The 25,386-nt window shown below is 61.5% G+C and overlaps 1 protein-coding gene across 2 annotated transcripts in view; it reads left to right on the forward strand.

Annotated features, from left to right (window-relative positions):
* Positions 1-816: 816 nt before the first annotated feature.
* MTCL2 (microtubule crosslinking factor 2) overlaps positions 817-25,386 on the forward strand; it is a 68,821-nt gene continuing 44,251 nt past the window's right edge. The window contains exons 1-2 of one of the 2 annotated variants that reach the window (XM_089308014.1): positions 817-1,872; positions 20,250-20,474. In XM_089308014.1, the coding sequence (XP_089164140.1) occupies positions 1,192-1,872; positions 20,250-20,474 (906 nt within the window). In that variant the 5' untranslated portion in view covers positions 817-1,191. The remainder of the gene's footprint in view (positions 1,873-20,249; positions 20,475-25,386) is intronic. The other variant, XM_051846111.3, reaches the window with a different exon arrangement.

Below are 25,386 nucleotides of genomic sequence, written 5' to 3' on the forward strand. Positions count from 1 at the left end.
TCGGTTGTGGGGCTGGGGAGGAGCAGGGGGCGGGGGGCGGGCACGGTGGGGCAGGAGAGGTGTCACAGACACCCCGGGGAAGTTCAGAGAAGAACATCAGAGAAGAACATCAGGGCCAGAGCGCTGGGGCGTCCGCGGCTCTTGTGCGACGTGCCGGGGTCTGGGCAGCTGTCCCCAGCCAGTGCCAGCACCCATCGGGGCCAGACCGCTCCGGAGGATCGCCTCTATTTCCGCCGTGCATGGCCTGACATGGGGTGGGCCTGGAATCACAGGGGACCCAGGCGTGCAGGGCGGGCCACACACTCAGGGAGCCTGGGGCACGGCCGGGAGATGCAAAGTTGGGAGCTCCATCCCCGCTAGCCGTGAGCGCATCGAGCGCCCCGCAGGCGTTAGTTTGCGCATCTGTGCGATGGGATCTCGGCTCTTGCGGGGCACGGTGAGGGGGGCGGAGTCCGCGCACGCTCGGAACAGGGCGCGGGGCTCGGGGCGTGCATGGATGCTGGTTCTGGCGTGCTGGGGTCCGCGCGGCCTCCGTCCGGGGATCCCCCATCCCGCCGCCCACACGACCCCGGCCCAGACGACCGGCGCAGGGGTGCCTCTGCTGGAGGCCGTTCCCCGGCCGGCAGGGGAGGGGGCGGCGGCGGCACCGAGGAGCCGGGAGCCGGAGCCGCGGCTGCCCGGGCCCGCCTGACCCTCGAGGGGGTCGCTGTTGCCTCGCAGATCCCTCTCCGCCGCTCCCGCCGCGTCCGCCTTTTGTTCGCGGAGCCGCGCGCCCCCGAGCCGAGGCGGCGGGGCGGGGAGCTGGCGGGGCTGCGCGGGGGGCGGGCCGCGCCGGGCGGAGCCGGGGCCCGGGCCGCAGCCGGACTCGGAGCCCGAGGGAGCGAGCGGCGTGCAGGCGGCCGGGGCCCGGGCGCGCTCCGGGGGCGCGGCGAGGCCGAGGGGGCGGGCGCCGGGCGGAGCCGGAGCCGGAGCCGGGGCGCCTGGAGGCGATCGGGCCGTGCTCTCCGAGCTCAGGGCAGTGCTGAGCCCGCGCGGCGGGGGTCGAGGCCGGAGCGCAGCCCCGGGGCCGAGGTGGGCCGAGCGGAGCCGCCTCCCGAGCGGCCCGAGCCGCGCGGAGACCCTCCCCGGGGACGCCGAGGCCGGGCGGGCCCGGGCCATGCGCGCCGCTCGCTGAGGCCCAGGGAGGCCGTGATGGAGGCGCCGGCGGTCGAGCCCCCAGCCCGGGGCTGCGGCCCCGCGCCCGCGCCCGCGCCCGCCGCGGAGAGGAAGAAGAGCCACCGCGCGCCGTCGCCAGCCCGGCCCAAGGACGTGGCCGGCTGGTCGCTGGCCAAGGGCCGCCGCGGCCCAGGCCCGGGCGCCGCCGCCGCCTGCAGCGCCGCATCCTCGGCGCGGCCGGACAAGAAGGGGCGCGCGGTGGCGCCCGGCGCGCGGGTGGCGGGGCCGCGGGTGGCGGGGGTCCGGGCCGGGGTCCGCGCCAAGGGCCGCCCGCGCCCGGGGGCAGGGCCGCGCCCGCCGCCGCCGCCGCCCAGCCTCACGGACAGCAGCTCGGAGGTGTCGGACTGCGCGTCGGAAGAGGCGCGCTTGCTTGGCCTGGAACTGGCGCTGAGCAGCGACGCCGAGTCGGCGGCCGGGGGCCCGGCGGGGGCCCGCCCGGGGCAGCCGGCGCAGCCCGCGCCCTCCGCGCAGCAGCCCCCGCGGCCTCCCGCCTCCCCGGAGGAGCCGTCGGTGGCCGCGTCGTCCGCGGGCAGCAGCCGCCTGCCGCTCAGCGCCTCGCTCGCCTTCTCCGACCTCACCGAGGAGTTGCTAGACTGCGGGCCCGGCGGCTTCGTGCGGGAGCTGGAGGAGCTGCGCTCGGAGAACGACTATCTCAAGGTGGGGGCAGCCGGGGGGAGGCGCTGGCGGGACCACCGTGGGGGTGGGGGACCGCTCTCACGCGCCCTCTCCCAGGGTACCCTGGATGGGGAGGGGAGTTTGGGAGAAGTGCCTTGGAGTGGGGGGTGGGGCAGGCCCCAGGGTGCGGGGCTCATCTGGTTTCCAGCTACTCAGGACCCCCCCCCCCCCGCCAGGACTTCGGGGACTCCGCTGGGGAGACCTGTGGCCCCCGCCTGCTAGGGCTTCCCCTGCTGCCGGCCTGTCCCGGCCTGCTTTCAGGGCGGGTCCAGTTTGAAAGCGTGACATCTGGGAACATCCCCTTGGCCCGAGTCCACTTCCGCCCCGGCTAACGGTCCCACAGCCTGGGAGGATGATGTCGTGGGAGAGGCTGGTCAGCGGCAGCTTCCTATAAATCCCAGGAGGCTGTCTCCTGCCGTCTCTGGGCCAGGCCTGGTGCTCACAGCGCAGCACTGGTGGGGATCTGTCCCCGTCCCGTGTTCCCCGAGGGGGGAGGGAAGCCGCCCACTTGGACAGGGGCATTTCCTTGGATGGGTGCAGACCTGAGTGCTCCCCTGGGAGAACCGACCTTGCTCTTGACCATTCGGTGGACACAGCACCTCCTGAGTGCCCCAGGCTGCGTCTGCCCACTGCCTGGCCCAGTGGCAGCTCCCTGGGACAGCCCAGCTCTTGTGTGTTGTCTTTGGCCTGGGCGGCTGGAAGCTTTGTGGAGCCCGTTGCCCCCAGCCCGGCCTGGTGTGGGAGGAGGCTGAAATGGAGAGCTCGCGTCCCTTGGCAGAGCTGTGGAGCTCCCAGCGTCCGCACCGGGCTTGCGTTTGTGTCTCTCCTGGCAGAATGGGCTTCTTCCTTGCTGGAGCACTGGGCTGGTGCTGGGCTGTGACTCTCGCCCTATCTCCCCAGCTCTGCACCTGGAGTGGGTCCAGCGAACACTCGTGGGGTCCTTCTGAATCGGGGCAGTCTACCCTCCCCCAGCCAGGCCTCAGTTCCCCCTCTGTGAAGCTCACTGCTGGCAACTGGGGTTCTGTCAGCTCCGACAATCTGCAGAAGCCAGGGGACCAGGGGGCAGCCCGGAACAGGCCTTTACGTCTTGCCCCCTTGATACCCTGAGTTGCCTCTAGTACTGGCTGCCTGAGTGTCAGAGCTCCTCACTCCGCCTCCTGGCCACGCTGCTTGTTCTGGCGAGGGAGGGGTCAGAGGCAGGGTCTCCAGGCCCTTGGCTTCAGGGTCTCCTTATGCAGTGACCTCCTGGGCTCTGTCGCTCCTGGGAAGTCTCAGGCTGTGCCACCCATGACTGTTAGATGGGTGCAGCCCAGAGTCTCACGGGCCAGGGCCCAGCTGGGGACATCCTAGTGCCCGGGCTGAGCTGAGCCTCAGTTTCCACCGTTCATCGATTGCTTTGGGCTTCTGGTGCGAGACTCTGGCCGCTCTAAGACCCCGGATCTGAAGCTTCCGGCCTGTGCTGGGGACGTGGCGTGGCGTCTCGGCCTGTTTTCACATTGGTAGAAGTGGGCGAGTACTGCACCTCTGCTCTGAAGGTTAGGTGAGCTCGTGTGCGTGGATGCCACGGGATGCCTGGCCCGCGGTGAGCCTCTGGTGGCTGTCACCGTGAGTGCCACCGGTGCCACCGTTCTCTTGTGGAGTGGGGCACGGGTCCGTGTGCACCTCTCTGCCGTGGACCTTGGCGGGGTGAACAGGTCCTGCCCTTCTGAGTCAGCCTGGACTCTCCAGGTCCTGGCCCCTCATTCACTTCTTCCTTCACCCATTGTCGACGTGTGGGGTACAGCCAGGGACAAGGGTGAAGCTTTGGGGGACGCGGGTCCTGCAGCCCAGTGCTCTGTGGGCCACACTCAGGGTGCAGAGGCTGCAGTGTGCCTGGAGCACCTGGGGGTGGGGGTGGGGGCTCAAGGGTGACACGGCGATGCCGACGGAGCATTCCAGGCTGTGGGGAGTGGAGTTCAAGAACCGTGCCGAGGCCAAAGCGAGGGCAGTGCCTGTGGGTGCGCGGCTGCCATGTGATAGTCTAAGGACTGTGGATGTGGCCTTGGAGGCAGGACTTGTGACGGGATGTAACGTTTTGTCCACTCCCCAGGTGGGCAAGCCGTGGGCAGAGCGGGGAAGGGTCTCAGCAGCCAGGGCCTGGAGCAAGAGCGTGCGAAACTCTCGTTGGGGCGCCTGCCCCATGGCCGCTGTGCTCTGAGGCCCAGAGCATCCTCAGGGTGGAGCCTGCAGGCCTCTGAGTGTGACGCTGGGAGCTGTCGGTCCTGGGGGCATCCTCGGAGGATGGCCCGCGCCCCAGAGGAGAACATGTGAATGAGGCAGCTCTCTCCCAGTGAAAAGAGAGAAGGCCATGAGCTCACTGTCACTTGAATTATTCAGAGGCTGGGTGACCTGGCACACTGGCATAGACCTGGGGTTGGCGGACGGCAGCTGTAAATGGTCCCAAGTGCTGCCGGCTGTGATGACTTGAACCTGAGCGGGTTCACTGGGAGGTTTGTGTGGAGGCCACAGCTGAGCTGCTCGACCATGACCTTGGGTTCCTTCTAGCCAAGGAAGCCTGCAGGTTAAGTGATGAGGTTCCGGGATTCCCCGCATGCAGGTTTGACTGCAGAGCTGTCAGCTGGGGTTCACCCTCAATCCTGGTGGTCTGAGATCTTGTGGCTCCCCAGCACCCCTACCTGTTCCCCACTGGGAGCGCACCAGGTGTGTGTGGAACAGTCCGGGAGCTGGGGCCCAAGGACCTGCTTTGACACCTGACGGGGCTTTGGGCAACTCGCTTGGCCTCTGTGAGCTGCCTGAACAACCTCACAGGATAGTCATCAGCAGTCAAGCATTCTGAATAGAGAAGACATTTTCCAAACAGTGGAATCCTGCGTCTCCCTGGGAGTTGTTATTCTTAGCCAATGAGCAGACAGGATGTCTGTGTCTTCCTCGTTCTCAGAGGAGCTGGGAGGGGGAGGGCCGGAGGCTGGATTTCCTTAGCATTAGAAGGGGGAAGGCCTGGGGCAATGCTGGGCTTCCCTGAGGATCCACGGGTCAGCGTTAGAAGCCTTAGCCAGTCGGGATGTCAGCTCAGACAAAGTTGCCATTATATAGGTGGGTACATGGAGGCTCCAGGTTATGCCGCCAGGATTCTCACCCTGGGTCCTGCCCTTTCTGCAGCGTGACCAGAACTGTGAGCTTTTGGTTGCTGATGGGACAGGCTGCAGGCTGCAGACTGAGACGGATGGGGCAGGTGGCAGACAGGACGTGCCAGGGGCCCGGAGCCTGCGGGCAGGGATGCAGGATGCGCACGTGGACAGGGTGCTGCTTCTGTAGAAGGGAGACGCAGAGCAAGCACTCAGTAAAAGTCAGGGCCCATCCCAGTACCACCTTCCCCTGACCTGCTCCCCTGAGCATTCATTTATTCAACACCCTTTCTTGGCTTTATTCTCAGTTTTGTTTATTTTTATTTACTTGAAAGGCGAAGTGATGGAGAGATTTGTGTGTATATATAGAGATCTCCCATCTGCTGCTTCACTCCCCAAAAGGCTGGGCCAGGCTGAAGCCAGGAACCTAGAACTCCATCTGGGTCTGCCCCGTGGGTGGCAGGGGCCCAAGCACTTGAGCCACCATCTGTGGCCTCCCAGGCGGAGCATTAGCAGGGAGCTGGATTGGAAGCGGGGGAGACTTGAACACAGTCCGATGTGGGCATTTCAAGCGGCCACCTAACGCATTGTGCCACAACACTCACTCCTTTCCTTTTCTTTTTAACTTATTTGAGAGACAGCTCCTGGCTGCTGGTTCACTTGCCAGATGCCCACGGTGGCCAGGGCTAAAGCGAAGGAGCTGGGGACTCCATCCAGGTCTCCAACGTGTGTGGCAGGAGCCTAGTTATTTGCCTGTTGCCTCTCAGGGACTGCATTGGTGGGATGCTTGAGTCAGGAGCAGGACTCGAACCCAGGCACTCTGATGGCAGAGATGAACATCTTCACCCCCAGGCTAAATGTCCGGGCCTCAGTATTTTCTGAGTGTCTCCCGGGTAGCAGTCCCTGCGCCGGGGCTGGACCCAGTGACTCCACTGTAAGCCCTTGGATGTGCACTACCTTCCTGGCTCCTAGCAGTGTAGGGGGAGGCACCAGTTTGTCACTGGGTCAGCAGAGCAGCTGGCTGGGCCCCACCCGCATCCCAGTGTCCCTGGGGCTGCTCTGAGAACCAGAGCTTTAAGAATCCTGTCTTGCTCCTGCCAGATGGAAAATGGATTGGAAAATGTGAGGCTGAGGCCGGGGGGGTGGGGGGTGGGGGGTGGGGGGTGGGGGAGGGTGTGCTCTCCTCTCCGCGGGTGCGGTCTTGCACACACAGATGTCCGCGTGTGCGCTGCTCCAGCCCGGAGCACTCACACGTTGTCTCCCTTACACCGCCAGCGGCACACCCACAGGTGCTTCCAGAAGCCTGCCTGCACACCCGCGGCAGGGCCCCGCCCCCTCAGCACACATCTTACTCGCCCAGGGTCAGAAGGACCCGGACTCGGACAGAGCTGCACAGCAGCCCATGCAGATGCCACACGCCCATGCTGGCGTCCATGGATGTGCATGGGTCCCGGCTCGCCTTGCCCCGGGAGAGCCGCAGGGACCTGCGCACCTCCCGAGGCTCACGGCCCAGGAGACACTGTGATGACAGCCACACCCAGGCGTGATCCACAATCCTAGATGCAGAAGTGGGAACACAGGCAGAGAGCTCAGGTGTGTCGGGCAGATGGCATTTGCCTTCGGGAGCTGGAGAACCAGTGGGGCACGCACACACGTGTATACACACAGCCCCACAGTGTGGCTGTGACATTTCGCCCCCATACAGAGACACAGGAAATCCCAGGCCAGGTCTTCCTGGAGCTAATGTGTACCAACTCCTGCTGTTTGCAGCTGCTCGGCTGGGGCTCGCTCCCACATGGCTGCTGCAAACAGCAGTGTGGCCAGGGCCTTGGTTTTATAACCTGGCCCAGGAGTGCTAGGAACCTGCTGGGGCTGGGGGTGCGTGAATGTTGCTGGCTGGTGTCCAACAGAGAGCCCCTGGCCCGTGCTGCCCAGTACTTGGGCCTGGGCTCGGTGGGACTCAGTGACACGCACCAATGGCTTGTCAGGCCTGCCTGTGGGACAAACTCTGCCCCTGGCAACTGCCTGCCACTCAGCACAATTTCCTGCCTGTCCTGTCTCCCCTTCCTCCCCCTGCTCGCTGCGGACTGTGGAGGGCACCCAGTTCTGGCCAGGAAGTCACGAAGGGGCCCAGAGGCGGTGTGGGCACTCGGCGCAGGGTGGGGTGGGGGGCTTGGCAGGCTGCCTGGCGGAGGAGGCATGCATTAGAGCTGGGGAGTTAGCCTTGAGTTCAGCCTTTGTGCCCAGCTCCTAGAACAGAGCCTGCCACACTGTAGGGGCTTGATAAGGGTGAGCGTGTGATTGAGTGGAAGGCCCAGTCAGGCCTGGAAGTGGTGCGGGGTGGGGGTGGGGGTGGGGGTGGGTCAGGCTTGGAATAAGAGCTGGAGGGGAGAGGGCAGTGGCGGGGAGCGCCCGGGAAGGGGAGTGGGGTCTGCCGTGGAAGCACATGAGTGCCAAGCAGGGCCCTGTGAATGCCAGCTGGGAGCTGCCCCCTCTCCCTGTGAATACAGCGCTGGGCACGAGGTCTGGCCAGCACCAGGGGCCCCGGGGGGAAGGAGCCTTTGGGTCAGGCTTTGGGGCCCAACCTCACTTTGTTGCCTCCTCTGTCTGCATGAGCTCCCTCTACAGGTCCCCACACCGGGCCTCTGCCTTCCCGCCTGTAAGATGGGGATTTATCGCTCTGCCCACCTTTTTTTAAAGGGAATGATCAGAAAGGGAAGGGCAGAGCCAGGATTCCAGCCTTGCCCTGGTTGCTCTTAATCCTCTTTTTATTTATTTGAAAGGCAGAGTCAGAGAGAGAGAGAGAGAGAGAGATCGATCTTCCATCTGCTGGTTCATGACCATGACCAGCTTGACCAAAGCCAGGAGCCAGGAGCCTCCTCAGGGTCTCCCACACGGGTACAGGGCTCAAGGCCTTAGACCATCTTCCACTGCTTTCCCAGGCTCATTATCAGGGAGCTGGGTCGGAAGTGGAGCAGCGGGGGCTCAAGCTGGTGTCCACGTGGGATGCTGGCACCACAGGTGGTGTCCTTACCCCCTGTGCCACAGCGCTGGTCCCGGTTTACCCGCCGCTTCCTTGCAGGGCACTGGGGAGGACTGGAGCTTGCTGTGCGCACTCAGCACCATCCTGCCATAGAGGAAGGGAGGGAGCCCCCAGGGCGAGTCCTGGCCAGCAGCCCGGCTTCTCCAGGGTCATTCTCTCGCTCCCCACACGGAAGACCTGATTTGCGGTCATGTTCGTGCTCCTTTGGTGCTGGAAGGAATTTGGAGCCGGGGTGGGGAAAGAGCCAGAGACTGGGCTGTTCTGGGCTAGGCTGGCCCTCAGACCCTGGGGCCCCAGGTCAGCGCCCTGAGCAGGTGGTGCTGGCGGCTCCGAGGCAGGCGGAGTGAGAGCTCATGGGAGCAGCAGGCCAGCCCCTTTTTAATCCCAAGAGCCAACAGGGATTAAGAGCAACCAGGGCTAGGCTGGAATCCTGGCTCTGCCTTTCCCTTTCTGAGCTTTTCCGGTCTAAGCCTCAGTCTGCTCATCTGTAAAATGGGGGTGTTGGTAGTGCTGGCCACCCCTCCCCCCAGGTCACTGTGGGGATTCCAGAGGAGAAAGTGTACGTGGGGGTGGGTAGCGGGGACCCTGTTCATAGTGAGGACTCCCTGGCCCTCAGCCTTGATCATTCATCATCTTCAGGCTCCTCTCCGACTCCCTGTGAGCCCTGGATCTTGGCAGCAGGGGCTGTACCTGGTTCTTGGGTGTGCTCCCTGGGTGTTGGCTGGAGGTGTTGTCTGGGAGGGGTACGTAGAGTGGAACTGCGCTGTGGGCGCCCCTCTCCCTCCCAGCCCCGTGTCGCTTCCCCGGTAGCCAAGGCCAGGCTCAGACTTGGTGACCTGGTGGTGCAGCTTTGCTGATGGGCAGCTGCCCGGGGCTCCCTCCTTGTAGGAGCCAGGTGAGTGGGCAACCCAGCCGCTCCGGCTCCAGAGGAAAGTACCAGGGGCCCTTCGCTCGGCTGGGGTTCCGAGGCATGGCACGCGCCATTTGCTTGGGGGCCCTGTCAGTTGCCCTGGCCCTCACGCTGGCTGAGCAGCCTGAGTGCCCCTGCCCCCAGCCTCCTGCAGCCTTGCCCAGCCCTGCCCCGCTTACGCTCCCAGCCTGCCCCACACACTGGGCGCCCGGCCTTGTGCTCTTCCCACCTCACCTGCACCCCTTCAGCTCCGCAGCCCTGTGTCATGTCGGAACCTTGAAGCTCACTGCGGGCGCCCTTGGGGCCGCTGCCACAGCAGCAGTCAGGGGATTGCATTTCCACACCAGGAGGGCAGGGACCATCCAGGGCCTTAGCCCTGGCCTTCTACACAGGCATCAGCCGAGGCTCGGAGAGGTGACGGGCTTGTCAGAAGTCGCACGGCGTTCACCGGCAAGGGGCAGACGGACTGGGATCTTGGGGTCTCTCCTGGAAGCCAGGCCTGAGCTCCAGCGGGGCAGGCTGGGGTGTCCTGCAGCGCCTGGCCGGGGCCTGAGCCACTCCCTGACCCTCAGAGCCGGCACTTTCCATCGCAAAGACCTCAGATGCCAGCGCTCTCCCCGTTAGAGATTTGGCTGCACTCCAAAGGCTGTTTGGGGAATGTTTTCAACACGGCCCGTTCCAAATACTGCCTTCCTTCCTGTCCACACAGCAAGGATGCCAGGGACTCGGTGGGCGCTCCCTGTCCTGAGCCCCCCTGGCAGTGGTAGCAGGGGCTGCAGGTGTCTCCCTGCCCTGCTGTGTGAGGCCTGCAGCTGGGGCAGCCAGGTGTGGCCTTGGTGGGCAGTGGTCTCCAGGCTTCTCCTCGCACCCAACACATGCTTGAGCCTGCACACGTGGGCACGCTGCTGTCCAGGGGGGAGCACCCGTGGTCTCCTTTGCAGAGTTCCCTCCTGAATGACCTGGGGCCTTTATCTTTCTGCGCCTCCGCTTGCTCATCTGTCAAATGGGGCTGGGGGGGGTGTTTGGCATAGCACTTATGGTGCTGCTCGGGACGTGTGCGTCCTGTATCCTGCTGATGCACCCTGGGAGGCAGCAGGTGACGGCTGAGTGATTGGGACCCTGCCACCCACATGGGGACCTGGATGAAGCTCCTGGCTCCTGGCTTTGGCCTTGGGCATGTGGGGAGTAACCCAGTGGATGGGAGGTCTCCTTCTGTCCAGAAGGCGTGGGGATGAGTGGAGCCCTCAGCACGCAGGGGCTGATGGCCCTGCAGGTTTGCTGTTGTCCTCGTCCCTGTTGGCTCCTTACGGGGACCTTCTAGTCCAGGTTACGGGAGCTCAGGCTGGACTTGACTCCTGGCCGTGCCAGCTAGCGTGTGACCCCTGACCTCTGGCTCCTCACCCGGCAGGTGTAGTGCAAGAGAGGAGAGGCGCGTGCTGCCTGGCACGTGCCAGCCCTCCTCTTCCCTGGTCGCTTCTGGCCTGAGCAGCGGGGGGCACCGTCTGTGTTCTGGGAACCAGGCAGCCCCGTGCTGGGGGCACAGGGCACTGGTTGGCATGTGTTGTATTCTTCCTTCCAGGACCTTTGCCCCCCCCCCCCACTAACCCAAAACCAGAGCCCAGTTTGCACCTAAGGAGGCTCCTGGTAGACAGGAGTGCAGAGTCCCCCCGCCCTGCAGGGCTTCGTGTCTCCTGGGGGACTCTGGCATTGTTCCCAACACTCTCGAGGTCTCAGGGTCCCCGCCCATGGGTTCCCTCCCCTGCCACTGGGCCTGGAGCATTTCCACGCGAGCTAAGAGGGAAGTGAGCTTTGCCGAGCCTTTTGCCATCCCCTCCCTGGGGTTCAAAGAGCGATGATGTCATCTGGAGCCTTGACAGACCCCTGGGAGACAGGCAGAAGGGACAGCAGATGGCTGCCTTGGCCTCTCGGGCGGGGCTGGCAGGCCGCCCCTGTGGTCACTGCTGGCCCACTCAGCGGGTCAGCCCTTCCGGGGCTGGGGTGAGTGGCCCAGGCCAGGGCAGGAGATGAGTGGCCTGGAGCCAGCGTGGCAGACGGGCAGGCAGCCTGGGCTTGGTCTGTGGGAGGGACCGTGGTGGCCAGGGCGGTGTGGGAGAAGGCGGGCCAGGCAGGGCCTCCTGCTGCCCCTGGAGTAGCTGCTGCTCGCAGAGTGAAGGTTCTGGGCCCTCAGCTCAGCTCTGTGGTTCTTCCTGGGGTCCGCCTACGGCCTGGGTTGGTGTGGTGCCTTTGCGTGAGGTCTGGAGTCTGGGGGCTGTGGCCCAGGTGCTGGTGGGCAGCAACTGGGCGCCTCTGGGGACATTGGCTTCTCAGAGTCGCAGAGTTTCCCCAGGCCAGCAGTGCCGAGTGGAGGTGGTTTGCGGCAGAGGGTGAGGTGGGGGGTGGGATGGTGACCTGGCTGTTCGTTCATTCAGAAGCAATTTGCTGAGCTGTTCCTGTGGGTGCCAGGCACCTGCTAGATTCTTCCCTCTAACATCACGTCCCAGTGTGGAGACCGACCTTCCTCCAGCAAACAGGCAATGAGGCTCACAAGCAGGCTTCCTCTGCTCCCGTGAAAGACACAAAGGGCTGGGATGACATCATGGGCCTAGACCAGTCTGGAGGGCTTCCCTGGGGAGGTGGCATTAACCTGGAGAGTTGGAGGTGGAGCCAGCAGTGCAGAGATGAGGACAGTGATAGCCCCGCTGAGGCAGTGGCAGGTGCAGGGGCAGAGGTTCCCAGGGGGCAGGCCGGCTGCTGGGGGCGGAGCCAGAGAGGAAGATGGGCAGTGGGTGGGGCCAGCTGGGACCTGGAGTCCTGTGATGGAATCGGGGTTTTGCTCTGAGGGTGGTGAAAAGTCATTGGAGGTTTGGTTCTGCTTTGCTTTGGGGAGTTTTGTTTGGTTTTTCTATTAGAGAGCAGAAAAACAGAAAGAGATTCCCTCTGCTAGTTCACTCCTAAATGTCTGCAATGAGCTGGGAACTCAATCCAGGTCTCCCACGTGGGTGACAGGGACTTGGCCACTGGAGCCATCCCTGCAGCTTCCCAGGGTGTGCACCAACAGGAGGCTGGAATCAGGAATGGAACTGGACTCAAATCCAGGCACTCCTACGGGGGGTGTAGACATGTTAGCCAGCCAGAGGTTTAGCTGCTGGCCAAATGCCCACTCTTGTTTGTTTTTAGGTCAGGTGTACTGAGTTACGATTTATATAGTAAAATTTACGTAGGCCACCATCTGCTGCCTCCCAGGTGCTTTAGCAGGAAGTTAGAATGGAAGCAGAGGGCCTGGGATGCAAATCAGTGCTCTGATATGGGATGCGGGCATCCCAAGCTGTGATTTAATCCTTTGTGCCACAATGCCCACCTGGTAGCATGAGTGTTGCAACCACCACCACCACCCAGATATGCAGAACCATCTAGGGTGGACATTTGGCACAGCAGGTAGGTTGCCACTTGACTGTTCTGCTATTTTTTTTTTTTTAAGATTTATTTATTTATTCGAAAGGCAGAGTTAGAGAGAGGCAGAGGCAGAGAGAGAGAGATCTTCCATCAGCTGGTTCACTCCCAAAATGGCTGCAGCAATTGGCTGGGCCAGGCCAAAGCCAGGAGTCAGGAGTTTCTTCTGGGTCTCCCACATGGGTGCAAGGGCCCAAGCTCTTGGGCCATCTTCCTCTGTTTTCCCAGGTGCATTAGCAGGGAGCTGGATCAGAGGAGGAGCAGCTGGGACTCAAACCGGCACCCATGTGGGATGCTGGCCGCTGCACCTGCCCTGTTCTGCTTCCGATCCAGTTTTCTGCTGATGTGCACCGTGGGAGGCAGCAGGTGGTGGCTGGAGCACTTGGGTCCCTGCCACCCTTGTGGGAGGGCCAGATGGAGCTCCAGGCTCCTGGGAGCAGCTGGGGGAACCCTGCACTAGAATTGGTGGCTGTAGGAGCCAACTTCCTCCTGCTTTCAGGAACATCCTGTCCCTCCCCATTGTCTCGGGGCCAGCGGGGCGCTGGGGCTGGGTTCAGACTGCCCATTGCCACAGCAGGTCCTCCTCTCTGGCACGTTCATCCCCAGGGCTCCAGTGAGCACCCAGACTCAGCGTCCCTCCTGTGCCCCTTGTGCAAAGCAGCATCATGTGTGTTGGTGTCAGATTCCCCCAGGAGCATCCTTTCCCGGAACATTTGAACGGGGTTGGAAAGCAGAGCCCTGCTTCCCCAGCTTTGGGGCTCAGTGGGAGGGACGGGGTCCTGCCCGCGGAGAGGAGAGCGGAGGCTCTGTTCCCTTCTGTGCCGGGGAACCCTTGCTCCCTGCCGAGGGGAGTGCCTGGGATAATGTTTTCAAGTGTTTCCAGTGAAATGCAGGCGTGAGGGTTGGGCCGAGGGTCATCGCCCCATCCTGTATTGGATTACCTGGCTTTGAGTCCTGGTTCTGGCTCACGATTCCAGCTTCCTGCTAATAAAGACCTTAGAAGGCAGCTGTGATAGCTCAAGTAGTCCCTGCTGCCCACGTGGGAGACTTGGATCAAGTTCTCTGCTCCTGGCTTCAGTGTAGCTTAGCCTGGGCCAGCCCCTGCCGTTGCGGGCATCTGGGGAGTGAATCAGCAGATGGGAGCTCACGTGCTGTCTTTCTCTGCCTCTCTAATAAATAAAGGAAAACTTTTAATCTTATTTTTAATTTTCTAAAGATTTATTTATTTGAAAGGCAGAGTTATGGGGTGGGGCAGGGGGAGAGCTCTTCCATCCGCTTGTTCACTCCCCAAGTGGCTGCGATGGCCAGGGCTGAGCCAGGCAGAAGCCAGGAGCCTAGAACTCCACCTGGGTCTCCCCAAGCACTTGGGCATCTTCCACTGCTTTTCCAGGTGCGTTAGCAGGGAGCCGGATTGGAAGTGGAACAGCTGGGACTCAAACCAGCATCAACATAGGATGCTGGCACCACAGACAGCCACTGTGCCATGACACCGGCCCCTGTCATACATCTGAGGGTAAATAATGCTTTGATATTTCTGCAACAGTTGTCAGAACCGAGTGCTTTCTGTGGCAGTCACGGGAGCTGCTGCTATGACCTTGTTTTGCGCTCAGGTTCAGGCTGGAGGGAGAGCTGGAGTTTAGAGGTTAGCAGAGGTGGAGGTGTGGTTTGCCGAGTGTGCAGACTCCCCGGATTCTGGTACAGAGGAACGATCCTGAGGTCCTGAGTGGAGGTGTCTCCCCCCCACAGCCCCCTCTCTGTGGCCACTCCCGCGGTGGGGCTCGGTCGCGGTCCCCTTCACTGTGGTTCTCTGTTCCTCTGCACAGCAGGCTGCTGCCCGGGGCTTGGGCTCAGGACGACGATTCCGATGGAATGTCTTTGTAAACTGGGAAGCCCTGTGCTGCCCTGCAAGGCTGTGCTATTCTTAGCAGCAGTGTGAGCTCATGTTTGGCCCTGCAGCCTGGCCGGGACCAAGAGACTCTTCCTGGCCAATTCCCCCAGGATTCCTGGGAACCAGCCCCCTGTGGGTGCAGCACTGCCTCTAGGAGCTGCTTCCTGCAGGCTGACCTCGTGGGTCAGCAGGCCGGGACAGAGGTCGCTGGTAGCAGGCAGCCGTGGTGAGCGGAGGTGCCCGGGGGATGGACCCTGCCCGCCCTCCCGGGGTGGTGTGAGGGTCTGAGACCAGCTTGGGGTCTGTCCAGGCTCCCCCTGGCCCCGGCTGTGGAGAGAGGCTGGGCAGGGGAGAAGCCACACTCGTTCAGCTGACCATGGACTGTGATGGGTGTCTGCTCAGTACCACGCCCTGTCCTGGGCAGTGCTGGGGACCAGACCCGAATCTGACCCAGCCCTTGCCTCCCCCACCCCCGGCCCAGGGGGCAGGGGAGGATGGCCTTGAAAACAGACAGATACCACCTAAAGTTGGTAGCACAAGGCACTGTGGCGTTCAGTGTGTAGGGTTTGAGTCAGGTGGAGAGAGGAACGTCCCAGCAGGATGCACTAGTTTACCAGGCAAAGGGAGGTAGCCTGAGGAACCCTGGAAGAAGAGCACATGGTAAGGACGCACCGGCCCAGGCCGCACAGCTTCTTTGGAACCCAGCCCTGTTCCTCCCTTGCTTTAGTAGCTCCAGGAAGCTCCCAAGCCTCAGTTTCCTCATCTGCAAAATGTGCCGATCTCGGAGTCGGTGAGCATTAAGCTGATCATCTATGGTGCATGCACTCCGCCTGGGCTGGGGCCTGCAGCAGGCGGAAGCTGTGGCATGGCCGGAGTCTGGGGCACATGCGGGGCTGGGCTGTCCAGGGCGATGGGCTCGGATGCCATACAGAAGTCTAGAAGGAGTGGGAGAGGGAAAGCCGTGTGCTTTTCCCATGTTTTCTCCAGTGAACAGGTTTTGCCTGTGTGATCAGTGAAATAAATCTCTAGACAGGGAAGTGCTGACTGCCCGGGCAGGAGCATGGGGGCCCATCCTAACCCCTGGCCTCCTTTACTCCCTCCTGCTTCCTGTCTGGGCTGAGTGGTCAAGGTGAGCTTCAAGGGCAGCCTTCAAGGGAAGGCTTCAAGGTGCCGGTCTGAGCTCCCTGGGACGTGGTACCCTTTCTGACCGTGGGGCCCCAGGCTCTGCCCCGTGACCTCTGCTGTCTGCGGTGGAGGCTGCAGTTTGGGGGTTCCCCGCCGACACTGGGGGACTCCCAACAACCTCTCTGTGGCCACGAGGTCTGCTGAGCGTGGTGAAGTTTTGCCCATCCCCACTTCTACACATTGCGGGTCTGGGGGTGGGAGAGGGTCGCAGGGCCCCTGAGCTGTCTGGGAAGAACAGGGAAATTTGTCTACTCTGCCCCCGGCCCCTGGCCGACCCCCACCCTCCACCCCAGCTGGGGTTGTCATCAGAGAGGTCCCATGGGATGTGGGCCTGGCTGCAGGACCGGGAGCCCTGGAAGATTCTTTGGCTCAGGGAGGAGAGTAGGGTCCTGCAGCCACTCTCCCCACCCCCACCACAGAGCCCCTGCGAAGCCACGGGGCCACCAGCATCTGCCGGGCGTGAGGGCCACAAGCCCGCCTTTGTCAGCGCTGCCCCTGGCGTGGGGCTGTGCCAGGAGGGGCTGGCCCGCATTCTGCCTGCAGCTGGGCAAGCCCCTGAGAGCCTGCCCCCGGGCCGCTGGCCACATCCTGCGCTGGCAGAGATGCAGGCCCCGGGGAGGCAGCTGCTTCAGGGTCACCCTGCGTCAGGCCCCCGGCTGAAGGGCGTTCTGATCTGCAGGTTTGGGTGGCAGGTGAGGGTTTCCAACCAGGGCCCCAGGGACGGCACTTGCACCCACTGTCATGCGGGCCCAGGTGGAGAAGTGAGACGTGATTTCTGTTTTCTGAACCATCTGTGTGATCATGTTATAAGTAGCAAAGTTACTTATTCAAACTTTTTAAAAAAGAAATACTTCAAAAGTGACTCCAGTGTGCTAGTGCAGTCCTCTGGCGAGATGTCAGCTCCCATGATCTACATGTCGTAATCTATTGGCTTTTTTTTTTTTTAAGATGTATTTATTTGAAAGGCAGGGGATGGCCAGCGCCACGGCTCACTTGGCTAATCCTCCGCCTGCAGTGCTGGCACCCTGTGTTCTAGTCCCGGTTGGGGCGCTGGATTCTGTCCTGGTTGCTCCTCTTCCAGTCCAGCTCTCTGCCGTGGCCTGGGAGTGCAGTGGAGATGGCCCAAGTGCTTGGGCCCTGCACCTGCATGGGAGACCAGGAGAAGCACCTGGCTCCTGGCTTCGGATCGGTCAGCGTGCTGGCCGTAGCGGCCATTTGGGGGGTGAACCAATGGAAAGGAAGACCTTTCTCTCTCTCTGTCTCTCTCTCTGTCTAAATCTGCCTGTTCAAAAAAAAAAAAAAAAAGCAGGGTATGGGGGGTGGGGGTGGGGGTGAGGGGTGATCTTCCATCCAGTAGTTCATTCCCCAAATGGCCGCCATGGCTGGGGCTGGGTCAGGTGTCAAAGCCAGGAACCTGGACCTCCATCTGGGTCTCCCGCATGGATTGCAGGGACCCAAGTATGTGAACCATCTTCCACTACTTTCCCAGGTGCATTAGCAAGGATCTGGATTGGAAGTGGAGCAACTAGGACTCGAACCGGCACTCACAAGGGACTCTGGCATTTCAGGCAGCAGCTTAACCCGCTGTGCCACAGCGTGGGCCCCGTCCTCCATCTGTGACTGCAACCCAGCTTCAGGAGTTTGCGCTTCCACATAGCTCATCCTGAGCTTGGGGTCCACTCAGACCCCCGCATCGTCCGTATCCCCAGACCCCATCAGTTTAACTGCAGAGAGAAGCGAGGTGCTTACACACAGGCCCTCGTGGAGGCCGGCTTAGCTCGGATTTAGCCGTCTGGCTTGTGTTTCCTGAGTGCTGCTTCCTTAATCCGCCAGCTGAAATGCACGTGGACCCCTCACTTCCTCATTTCTCTTAACTGCTGTGATCATCGACCGTCCCACTTCCTCCTCCTCCACTCTGCCCCTCGGCAGGGTGGTGGGCAGCGGGTCTGTGTGCGTAGGACAGTGGGGTCCCACAGCTGCTGCAGCGGGTGCTGGGGACAGACCCCAGGAGACAGGCTGTGGGGCCAGTGGGGACCGAGGCCTTCTGTGGGCAGTGGGGAAGCAGGCGCCTGTCGCCCCTGGAGCTGGGAGCTGGCTGCCAGGAGGCTGCAGGGGTCAGGGATGTGAAGGCCATGGTCGGCTCCCGCTGCCGCCTGCTGGTCTGCAGCACCGCTCCTCACCGCCTGAACCTCAAGACCCACCTGGGCCCCGAGGGCTGCTGGACAAGCCCAGGCCCTTCCCCTTGCCCTTGGCGAGCCGTCCTGCCAAGCTGACCTATGGCACAGGGGGCGGGCAGGTGTGAAGCAAGAAGCCCCCTGCTGGGGCGGGCACTGCCCTTGCCTCTCCCTGGCCCATGGCTCCCACTGTCCTTGGGGAGTCCAGCTCCCCAGAGCCTCTCTCCTCCCCGGGACCTGCACGGCTTGTTTCTTCTGCGCCCGGGCCCCAGCTCCCTGCTTCCGAAAGCATCACCCTTGGGTGGTGCCCAGATGCACGGCGTTGGTCACTCAGCCTTGTGACTCAGTTTCTCTTCCTAGTGTCATCTTTTTTTTGTTTGTTTTTAAAAGATTTTTTTATTCATTTACTTGAAAGGCAGATAGTTACAGAGAGACAGAGAGAGAGAGAGAGAGGTCTTCCATCCTCTGGTTCACTCCCTAAGTGGCCACAATGGCCAGAACTGGACCTATCCAAAGCCAGGAGCCAGGACCTTCTTCCAGGTCTCCCGTGCAGGTGCAGGGGTCTAAACACTTGGACATCTTCTGCTGCCTTCCCAGGCACATTAGCAGGGAGCTGGATCGGAAGTAGAGCAGTCAGGATTCGAATAGCCACTTCTGCATGGGATGCTGGTGTTACGGGCAGCGCCACAATGCCAGCCCCATGTGTGCAATGTTTCCAGGCTGTGCTGGCACCCTGAGAGCAGGTGTTATTACTCCCGTTGTGACTGCACATCTGTCGGGAGGCGTGGTCGTTACACATCGCGTCTGCTGGTCGCGCTGCTCACGCCTTGCACTTAGTGCCTAATGACCCGTTCACACTGGCTCCTCTGCTAGTACCTAGCCAGGCATGGTTGCATTCGCACGGTTAATACTGGTCAGGAGCCTGCTGGGCGCTCAGCCGTGGGCTGGGCGTGGACTGGCGGCAGGTAGCAGGCAACAGTGCCCTAGGTGCTCACGGTCTTGCCTAGAGACACACAGTAGGTAAAGGATTGCAGATGTGTGGCTGGCTGCGAAGGAGAAGTAGGGACAGCTGGTCACAGCGCTGCAGGAGCTGCCTTAGGGAAGTGAGCTCATCCTTCAACCCCCGCTCCTAAGACCCAAACCTGCACTCTTTCCCGCTCAGCCCTTCGAAGTGCTGTGTGGCCAAACATGTGTCCCCTGCCCTCAAATTGTCCCCCTGGCTTCCTTGCTGTGTCTTTTTTTTTTTTTTTTTTTTTAAAGATTCATGTATTTATTTGAAAGTCAAAGATACAGAAAGAGGATATACAGAGAGAGAGAAACACAGAGAGAGTCTCCCATCTGCCAGCTCACTCCCCAAATGGCCACAATGGCTGGGGCTGGGCCAGGTCAAAGCCAGGAGCCAGGAGTTTCTTCCGGGTCTCGCAGGTACAGGGGTCCAAGGCCATCTTCTGTTTTCTTGGGCCATAGCTGGGAGCTGGATCAGAAGTGGAGCAGCCGGGACTCCAGGCAGCACCCACACGGGGTGCTAGCCCTGCAGAGGGCAGCTTTACCTGCTGCACCACAGCGCCGGCCCCCCTTGCTGTGTCTTGATATACAGAGCTCTTTCCGGCCCCAGCCTTGGCACACATGCTGTTCCCTAGCCCTGGAATCATCTCTCCCTGGCTCTATGAGTGACTGTTTCTTTTTGTCTCAGATGTCCCTTCTTTACGGGTCCCCTCCCCCATCACTCTGTCATGTCCCCTGCCTAGTACCTAGCCCACAGTCTGAGCTCATAAATGCTGGCTGGCTGACTCTCCTACACCCCCAGGAGACGAGTTTCTTATTTCTGCTGTCACAGATCACTGCAAATTGGGTGGCTTCAAACAGCCCCGCATTACTGTCTTCCATTCTGGAGGTCGGAAGTCTGAAGATCAGGGTGAAGGTTTGGCATAGCCATTAAGACACAGGTTGGGGCACCTGCATCCCCTGTGGGGCTGCCTGGATTCAAGTCCCAGCTCCATTCCTGACTCCAGCTTCCTGCTAATGTGCACCCTGGGAGGCAGCAGGTGACAGCTCATGTGTTTGGGTCCTTGCCATCCACGTGGAGGACCTGAATTGAGTTCCCACCTTGGGCCTGGCCCAGCCCCAGCTGTTGCAGGCATCTGGGAAGTGAACCAGCAGAGGGGGGCTCTCTGTCTGTCTCTGTCTCTGTCTCTCTGCTTCTCAAATACATAAAATAAAAAGGAGAAGGCAAAGTCTGAACATCAGGCTGCAGGCAGGGAGTGTTCCCCATGGAGTCTCGGGGGGAGAAGCCTCCCCTGCCTCTTCCACCCCAGAGGCTGCCTGCATCCCCCGGCTCCTGCCCCTTCCTCCAGCTTCTCCTCCACGCCCCCTCTTGTAAGGACCCTTGAGATTACATGGGGTGGGTCCACCCACACAATCCAGCATGACCTGTCCCAGACTCCTTAACTGAATCGCACCAGCCAGGGCCATTATGCCACATAAACTGACGTAGTCTCGGGTTCTGAGGACTTGGCCGTGGGCATCAGTCAGGTCCTTTCACTTGGCCAGCACGCCACTGACCGTGCCCGCCCTCCCTCCACAGGATGAGATCGAGGAGCTGCGAGCCGAGATGCTGGAGATGCGAGACGTCTACATGGAGGAGGACGTGTACCAGCTGCAGGAGCTGCGGCAGCAGCTGGACCAGGCCAGCAAGACCTGCCGCATCCTGCAGTACCGGCTGCGCAAGGCCGAGCGCCGCAGCCTTCGTGCGGCCCAGACCGGCCAGGTGGACGGCGAGCTCATCCGCGGCCTGGAGCAGGACGTCAAGGTCAGCCCTGGGGTCTTCCCCAGCCACTGTGGTTGTCTTTGTTGGGGGGCAGTGGAACCACAAGCCTGTGTGGGGCCCGGGTCAGCTCTATGGCAAGTTATATATAGCACTTATTGTTTAAAGATTTATCTTATGTATTTCAAAGACAGAGTTAGAGAGAGGTAGAGACAGAGAGAGAGAGAGAGAGGTCTTCCATCCACTGGTTCACTCTCCAAAAGGCCGCAATGGCTGCAGCTGAGCCGATCTGAAACCAGGAGCCAGGAGCTTCTTCCGGGTCTCCCACACAGGTGCAGGGGTCCAAGGACTTGCGTCATCCTCTGCCAGGCACATTAGCAGGGAGCTGGATAGGAAGTAGAGCAGCCAGGGCTCGAACCCGACACCCGTATGGGATGCTGGCACAGTGGGGCTTTAACCTGCTGCACCGTAGCACCAGCCCCTGTATACCACTTTTCTGGGCCTCAGTCTGCTTATCTGCAAAGTGAGGATCCCTGGCCAACCAGGGATGCCCCCAAATGATAGCATAACCACTTCCACTGTGTCAGCTGCACGCCTGGTGCTGGGCTCTGAGCTGTCCCCACGCAGTCCCAGGGAGGCGGCTTTGGCAGGCTCAGGGAGATGGCCTGAAGTTGAGTGAGGCTGGTTCATAGCTGAGTTTGAGTAAGCCACCTGTTTCTCATCGTCTGTGAAATGGGCTCAACGGCAGCCCTGCTTCACAGGGTTCTACGAGGAGTGAGTGAGATAAGGCAGTGCAGTGCTGCTGCAAGCATCCAAACACGCTAGCTGCAGGATCCTTCCAAAAGGTAGTGGAAAATGGAATTAAAAGGTAAGCTCCATGCAAACCCTTGGTGCACAACTTCTGAAGTCCGTGCACGTGAGATCTCCAACCAGTCCCTGAAGAGTGTGCGTTAGAAAAACGAGACGAGGGGTTCAACATTTTCTTGCACCAAAATAAATGTATGTTTTAGTTTCATTTTCCCACACACTGCATGAGGTGCCCTCTTAGGGTTACTCTTTCCAGTTCCAGGATGAGGAATCCAAGACTTAGAGCAAGGACATGGGTGCCCAGTGGTGGGTGTCCGACCTCAGGTGCCGCTCTCTGTTCCCTGCCTGTGTGCAGGGCCTGGTCCCTGTTCCCAGAGCTCAGTGCTGTGAGGAGGGGGAAGGCAGGGGCTGGGGCTCCAGGGAGTATTCCTGCCAAGGCCTGATGGATAGAGCCAGGCTTGGGGGCGGGGGGGGGGGGGCGATGGCTCCTGCCAGGGCTCAGGGGAGGGAGCAGGATGGGAGCGAGCCCTCCTCCAGGGATCCGCCCAGTCTTGCTGCTGGAAGCCGCTGGCTGGCAGATCCAAGCCCCGCAGCCCTTCCGGTGGAATAGGAAAGAAAACAAAGGTTCCTTACGATGCCCTGGGTGCCCTGAGAGCCGTGGTTTCAGAGGTGTCAGGGCTGGGGAAGCAGCGTGTGTACCTCCATTCAGTGGGAGCTTAGGGCTGGGGTAGACAGGACAGAAAGGGTTAGTGACCTAGTCCAAAGCGCGCCTCTGCCAGAGAGAGCAGCTCCCCCACCGACAGCTGCACGAGCATTCAAATTCTAACCGCTGGCAGACTGTGTGTGTGTGTGTGTGTGTGTGTGTGTGCTCAGCCAATCTGCACTCTGCTGGAATCTGCCTCGGAGCCTAGGTCATTGAGGATTTCAAGGAAGAACCCAACAACGTCTGAATTAAGAGAATGGAGGTGGTGGGTGCAGGGGGGCCTTGGCTGGGGCCTGGCTGGGAGCCTGGCCTCGGTGGGTGGGGCCGAGAGCAGCTGGTGTGGTGGGGAGGGGGCAGTGGCTCTCTGGAGTCTGGGTAGAGGGGAGGAGCCCCTTCTGTTGGGATTTGAACCAGCCAATCGGCGTCCCCCTTGCCTCCCTCCCCTCCTCCTCCCCCCCACAGCTGGAGGCAAGTTCTTCCCAGGGCTGCGCTGGCCCCTGAGTGCTGACTTCGCTGGGCTGGCCTGGGCTCTGATGGTGCGGGACCAGACACGACTGGGGCTACCCTGGCCTCCTCTGCAGCTCCTCAGTCCCCGCCTCGTGGGGCCTCCTCCGCTTGCTCTCCTGTCAGCTGTGAGGCCCAGACATTGGAGCTGCCATGGTTTTGTTGGGCGGTGGGTTATGGGTGAGGGGGTCATGAATGAAACCTCAGGCCTCATTCCACCACCCCTCCCCCAAGCCTCCCGCCCTCTGCTGCTGCTTCTCCAGCCCAGCATGAGGAGGGCAGGGCCAGGGGCAGATGTGGCCTGGGGTCAGCTCCCTCACGGCTCTGAGCTGTGTCCCCGCCATGGGAAAGGTGGCTCCTTAGGTGGCTGCAGAAAGCATCTGGCTCTGGTCCAATCCCAGGGTGACCGATGCGGGTGGCTTCCCTTCCTTCAGCCTCAGCTCCCCAATCTGTAAGTCAGGGGTGACATTTTCACCCCCCAGCCTGGCCAAGGAGGCTTCTTAGTGAGAGTCCCCTCCCCTTCCCGTGGTCCCCCTGCCGGGAGTGGAGCCCAGTGCTGTCAGCAGTGACCTCATGGCTGAGCGCATTTGTTTGTGCTCACACATTTGCTTTGGGGATTTGCTTTGGCTTCCGGAAGCCACAGCTGCCTCGCCTCCCCAGCGCTTTGGGGGTGGCCATGAAGATCCACCAGGACAGGCACCCGGGGCTCAGCAAGCTCCTGGCGTGGTAAAGCCCACCGCCGGGGCTTGTTAGCAATGCTTTTGCAGTGGATGTTGATGGCGTGTGTCTTTAAGCTGCAGGCTGGTATAGCACGGTCGGGTGGAGAGTAGGTGTGAGGGCTGAGGATTTTAATCTTGGTTCTGTAACTTCCTGGTTGTGTGACCTTGGGCAAGTGGCCTGTCTTTCTGTGCCTCAGAATGGGGATAAGAGCCCAAGCCCTTCCCGAGGGGATGGGCAGCTCGCTGATTCTGTGAATCACCTGTGAGGGTTGAGGGGCCCAGGCCACAGGCACCTACGGCCCCGTGTGGCAGCAGCTGGTGCTCTTTGCTCAGACTGGGGCACAGGGCAGCATGGGGACCTGAGATTGAGGGCTCTTTAGTCCACACTGAATTCTGCAAGCTGCCACCAGGGCTGGGAAGCCACGGAGAAACCATTCAGAATAGGAGGGAAGGCAGCTGGGGGCTGCAGGGGGCGGGCAGGGGTGAAATCCATGGAGTCACTCGTGAGCCCCCAGGAACCCACATGCACCTTGGCAGGGGCTGGCGGGGAGGGCCTGGCCCGGGGTGGTGGTTGGGGGAGCGCGTTTGGGAGAGGAGGCTTGGCTCCTGCAGCCTCCGTGGGAGGACAGTTGAGGAACCAGCATTGAGGGGGGCCATGTCCAGCCCCCTGCATATATCCAGTCATTCATTCATGTCCCTCCGGTCTGCTTGTCAGAGCCTTGGACCTGTCTGATTGTCCAACAGGCATTTATCAGCCACCAACTTGTGTGTGTCAGACCCCAGCTGCTGCTGGCACACCGAGATGAGAATGAGCCCAGGCGTGGTCTGTGGCCTTGACCCCTGTTCCCACCACTCTTGGGGAGCCCGGTGCCCTGGCAGGATGAATGAAAGAGTGAACCAGTGTTCATCGCATAGGCGCTGCCTGCCTGAACTAACAGCCCCCAGACTAGGGACCACAGGCTGGGGTTGGACGTTGCAAAACCCTGGGGTAGGGCCCTGGAGGCACAGGGGGAGCAGTGACCTCAAAGATGTATTAACAGTCCTGTGTTTCCCGAGCCCCTCCTGAGTCACGGCCGCCAGCCCTAGCATCGCACCATCGTTTTACGTCATCACCCTCAGCACGGACCTCAGGAGGCAGCTGTAGCTGCCCCCTTCTCCATAGAGGACGCAGCACGCTCGGCAGGGCCAAAGAAGGTGGCCTGGCCAGGACAGGCTGCAGCCAGGCTCGGGCCTCATGTGCACTCTGCAGAGTCCTCTTCTGATGGAGGGGGATGCTCACCCCACTCGAGAGGCCCAGAGAGGCCATGGGCGGGGCCGGGGAGCAGCCTCTGGCTGTCACTCCACATCTTCAGGGCCAGAGAGGGGCAGTGGGCAAGGGAGCAGGGAGGTGGTGCCCTGTTTCCTTTCTGGCCATTGTTTTTCCGGGCTGCCTTGCACACTGCCAAGGGGTCTCCACGGTGCTGGGCCGGGGCCAGGCAGAGGATCCAGCCAGGGGGAGCCCTCTTCCCTTGCAGCAGGGAGGAGACCCGTGGTCATTTCCGACACTGGCAGGCACGGGTGCTGGGCTGTCTGCCCACAGCCAGCTCCCCCAGGCCTGTAGGAGCAGAGGCCATGCTGGCCTCAGGCACGCCCGGGGCTGCAGCCCAGCCTGCGTGTGTGACCCCCAAGCCCACCATTTCCGCCCTGACCTTCAGCGTCCTTGTCAGTAAAATGGGGACGGGACTGGGTGAAGGTGCACTGGCCTCCCGTGCTCAGCCTGCAGGGCCAGGCCAGAGCGTCCTGCAGGATGGGGGTGCTCTTGCTGCAGACTCCGGGAACCGGGGTGCAGCCTGCAGCTGGGAGCTCTCTCTGTTGGGATGACCGGGACGCCTGCCCAGCCCTGTCGTTTCCAGCCTGTTCTGTGTCCCAGACAACTGGACATGGGGCTCAGGGTCACCTTGTGACCTCATGTCCCTCTGTGGGCTTCAGCCTCTCAAAGCAGCAGCCACCGCTCAGCTGGCACTCCCTACGGCAAGCGTCAGGCCAAGCCCTTTTGAGCTGTAGCTGATTGGTTCCTACTGCTGGGCTTGTGAGGTTGAGCCTGTTGTTACGCGCCCATTTTTTTTTTTTTTTTAAGATTTTATTTATTTGAGAGGTAGAGTCACAGAATAAGGGAGAGACAGAGAGAAAGGTCTTTCATCCTCTGGTTCACTCCCCAAATGGCCACAACAGCCAAGGCTGGGCT

Source organism: Oryctolagus cuniculus, chromosome 11, assembly GCF_051225735.1.
Source record: "Oryctolagus cuniculus isolate XC-2025 breed Fujian yellow rabbit chromosome 11, ASM5122573v1, whole genome shotgun sequence".
In the NCBI taxonomy this organism is placed as follows: domain Eukaryota; kingdom Metazoa; phylum Chordata; class Mammalia; order Lagomorpha; family Leporidae; genus Oryctolagus; species Oryctolagus cuniculus.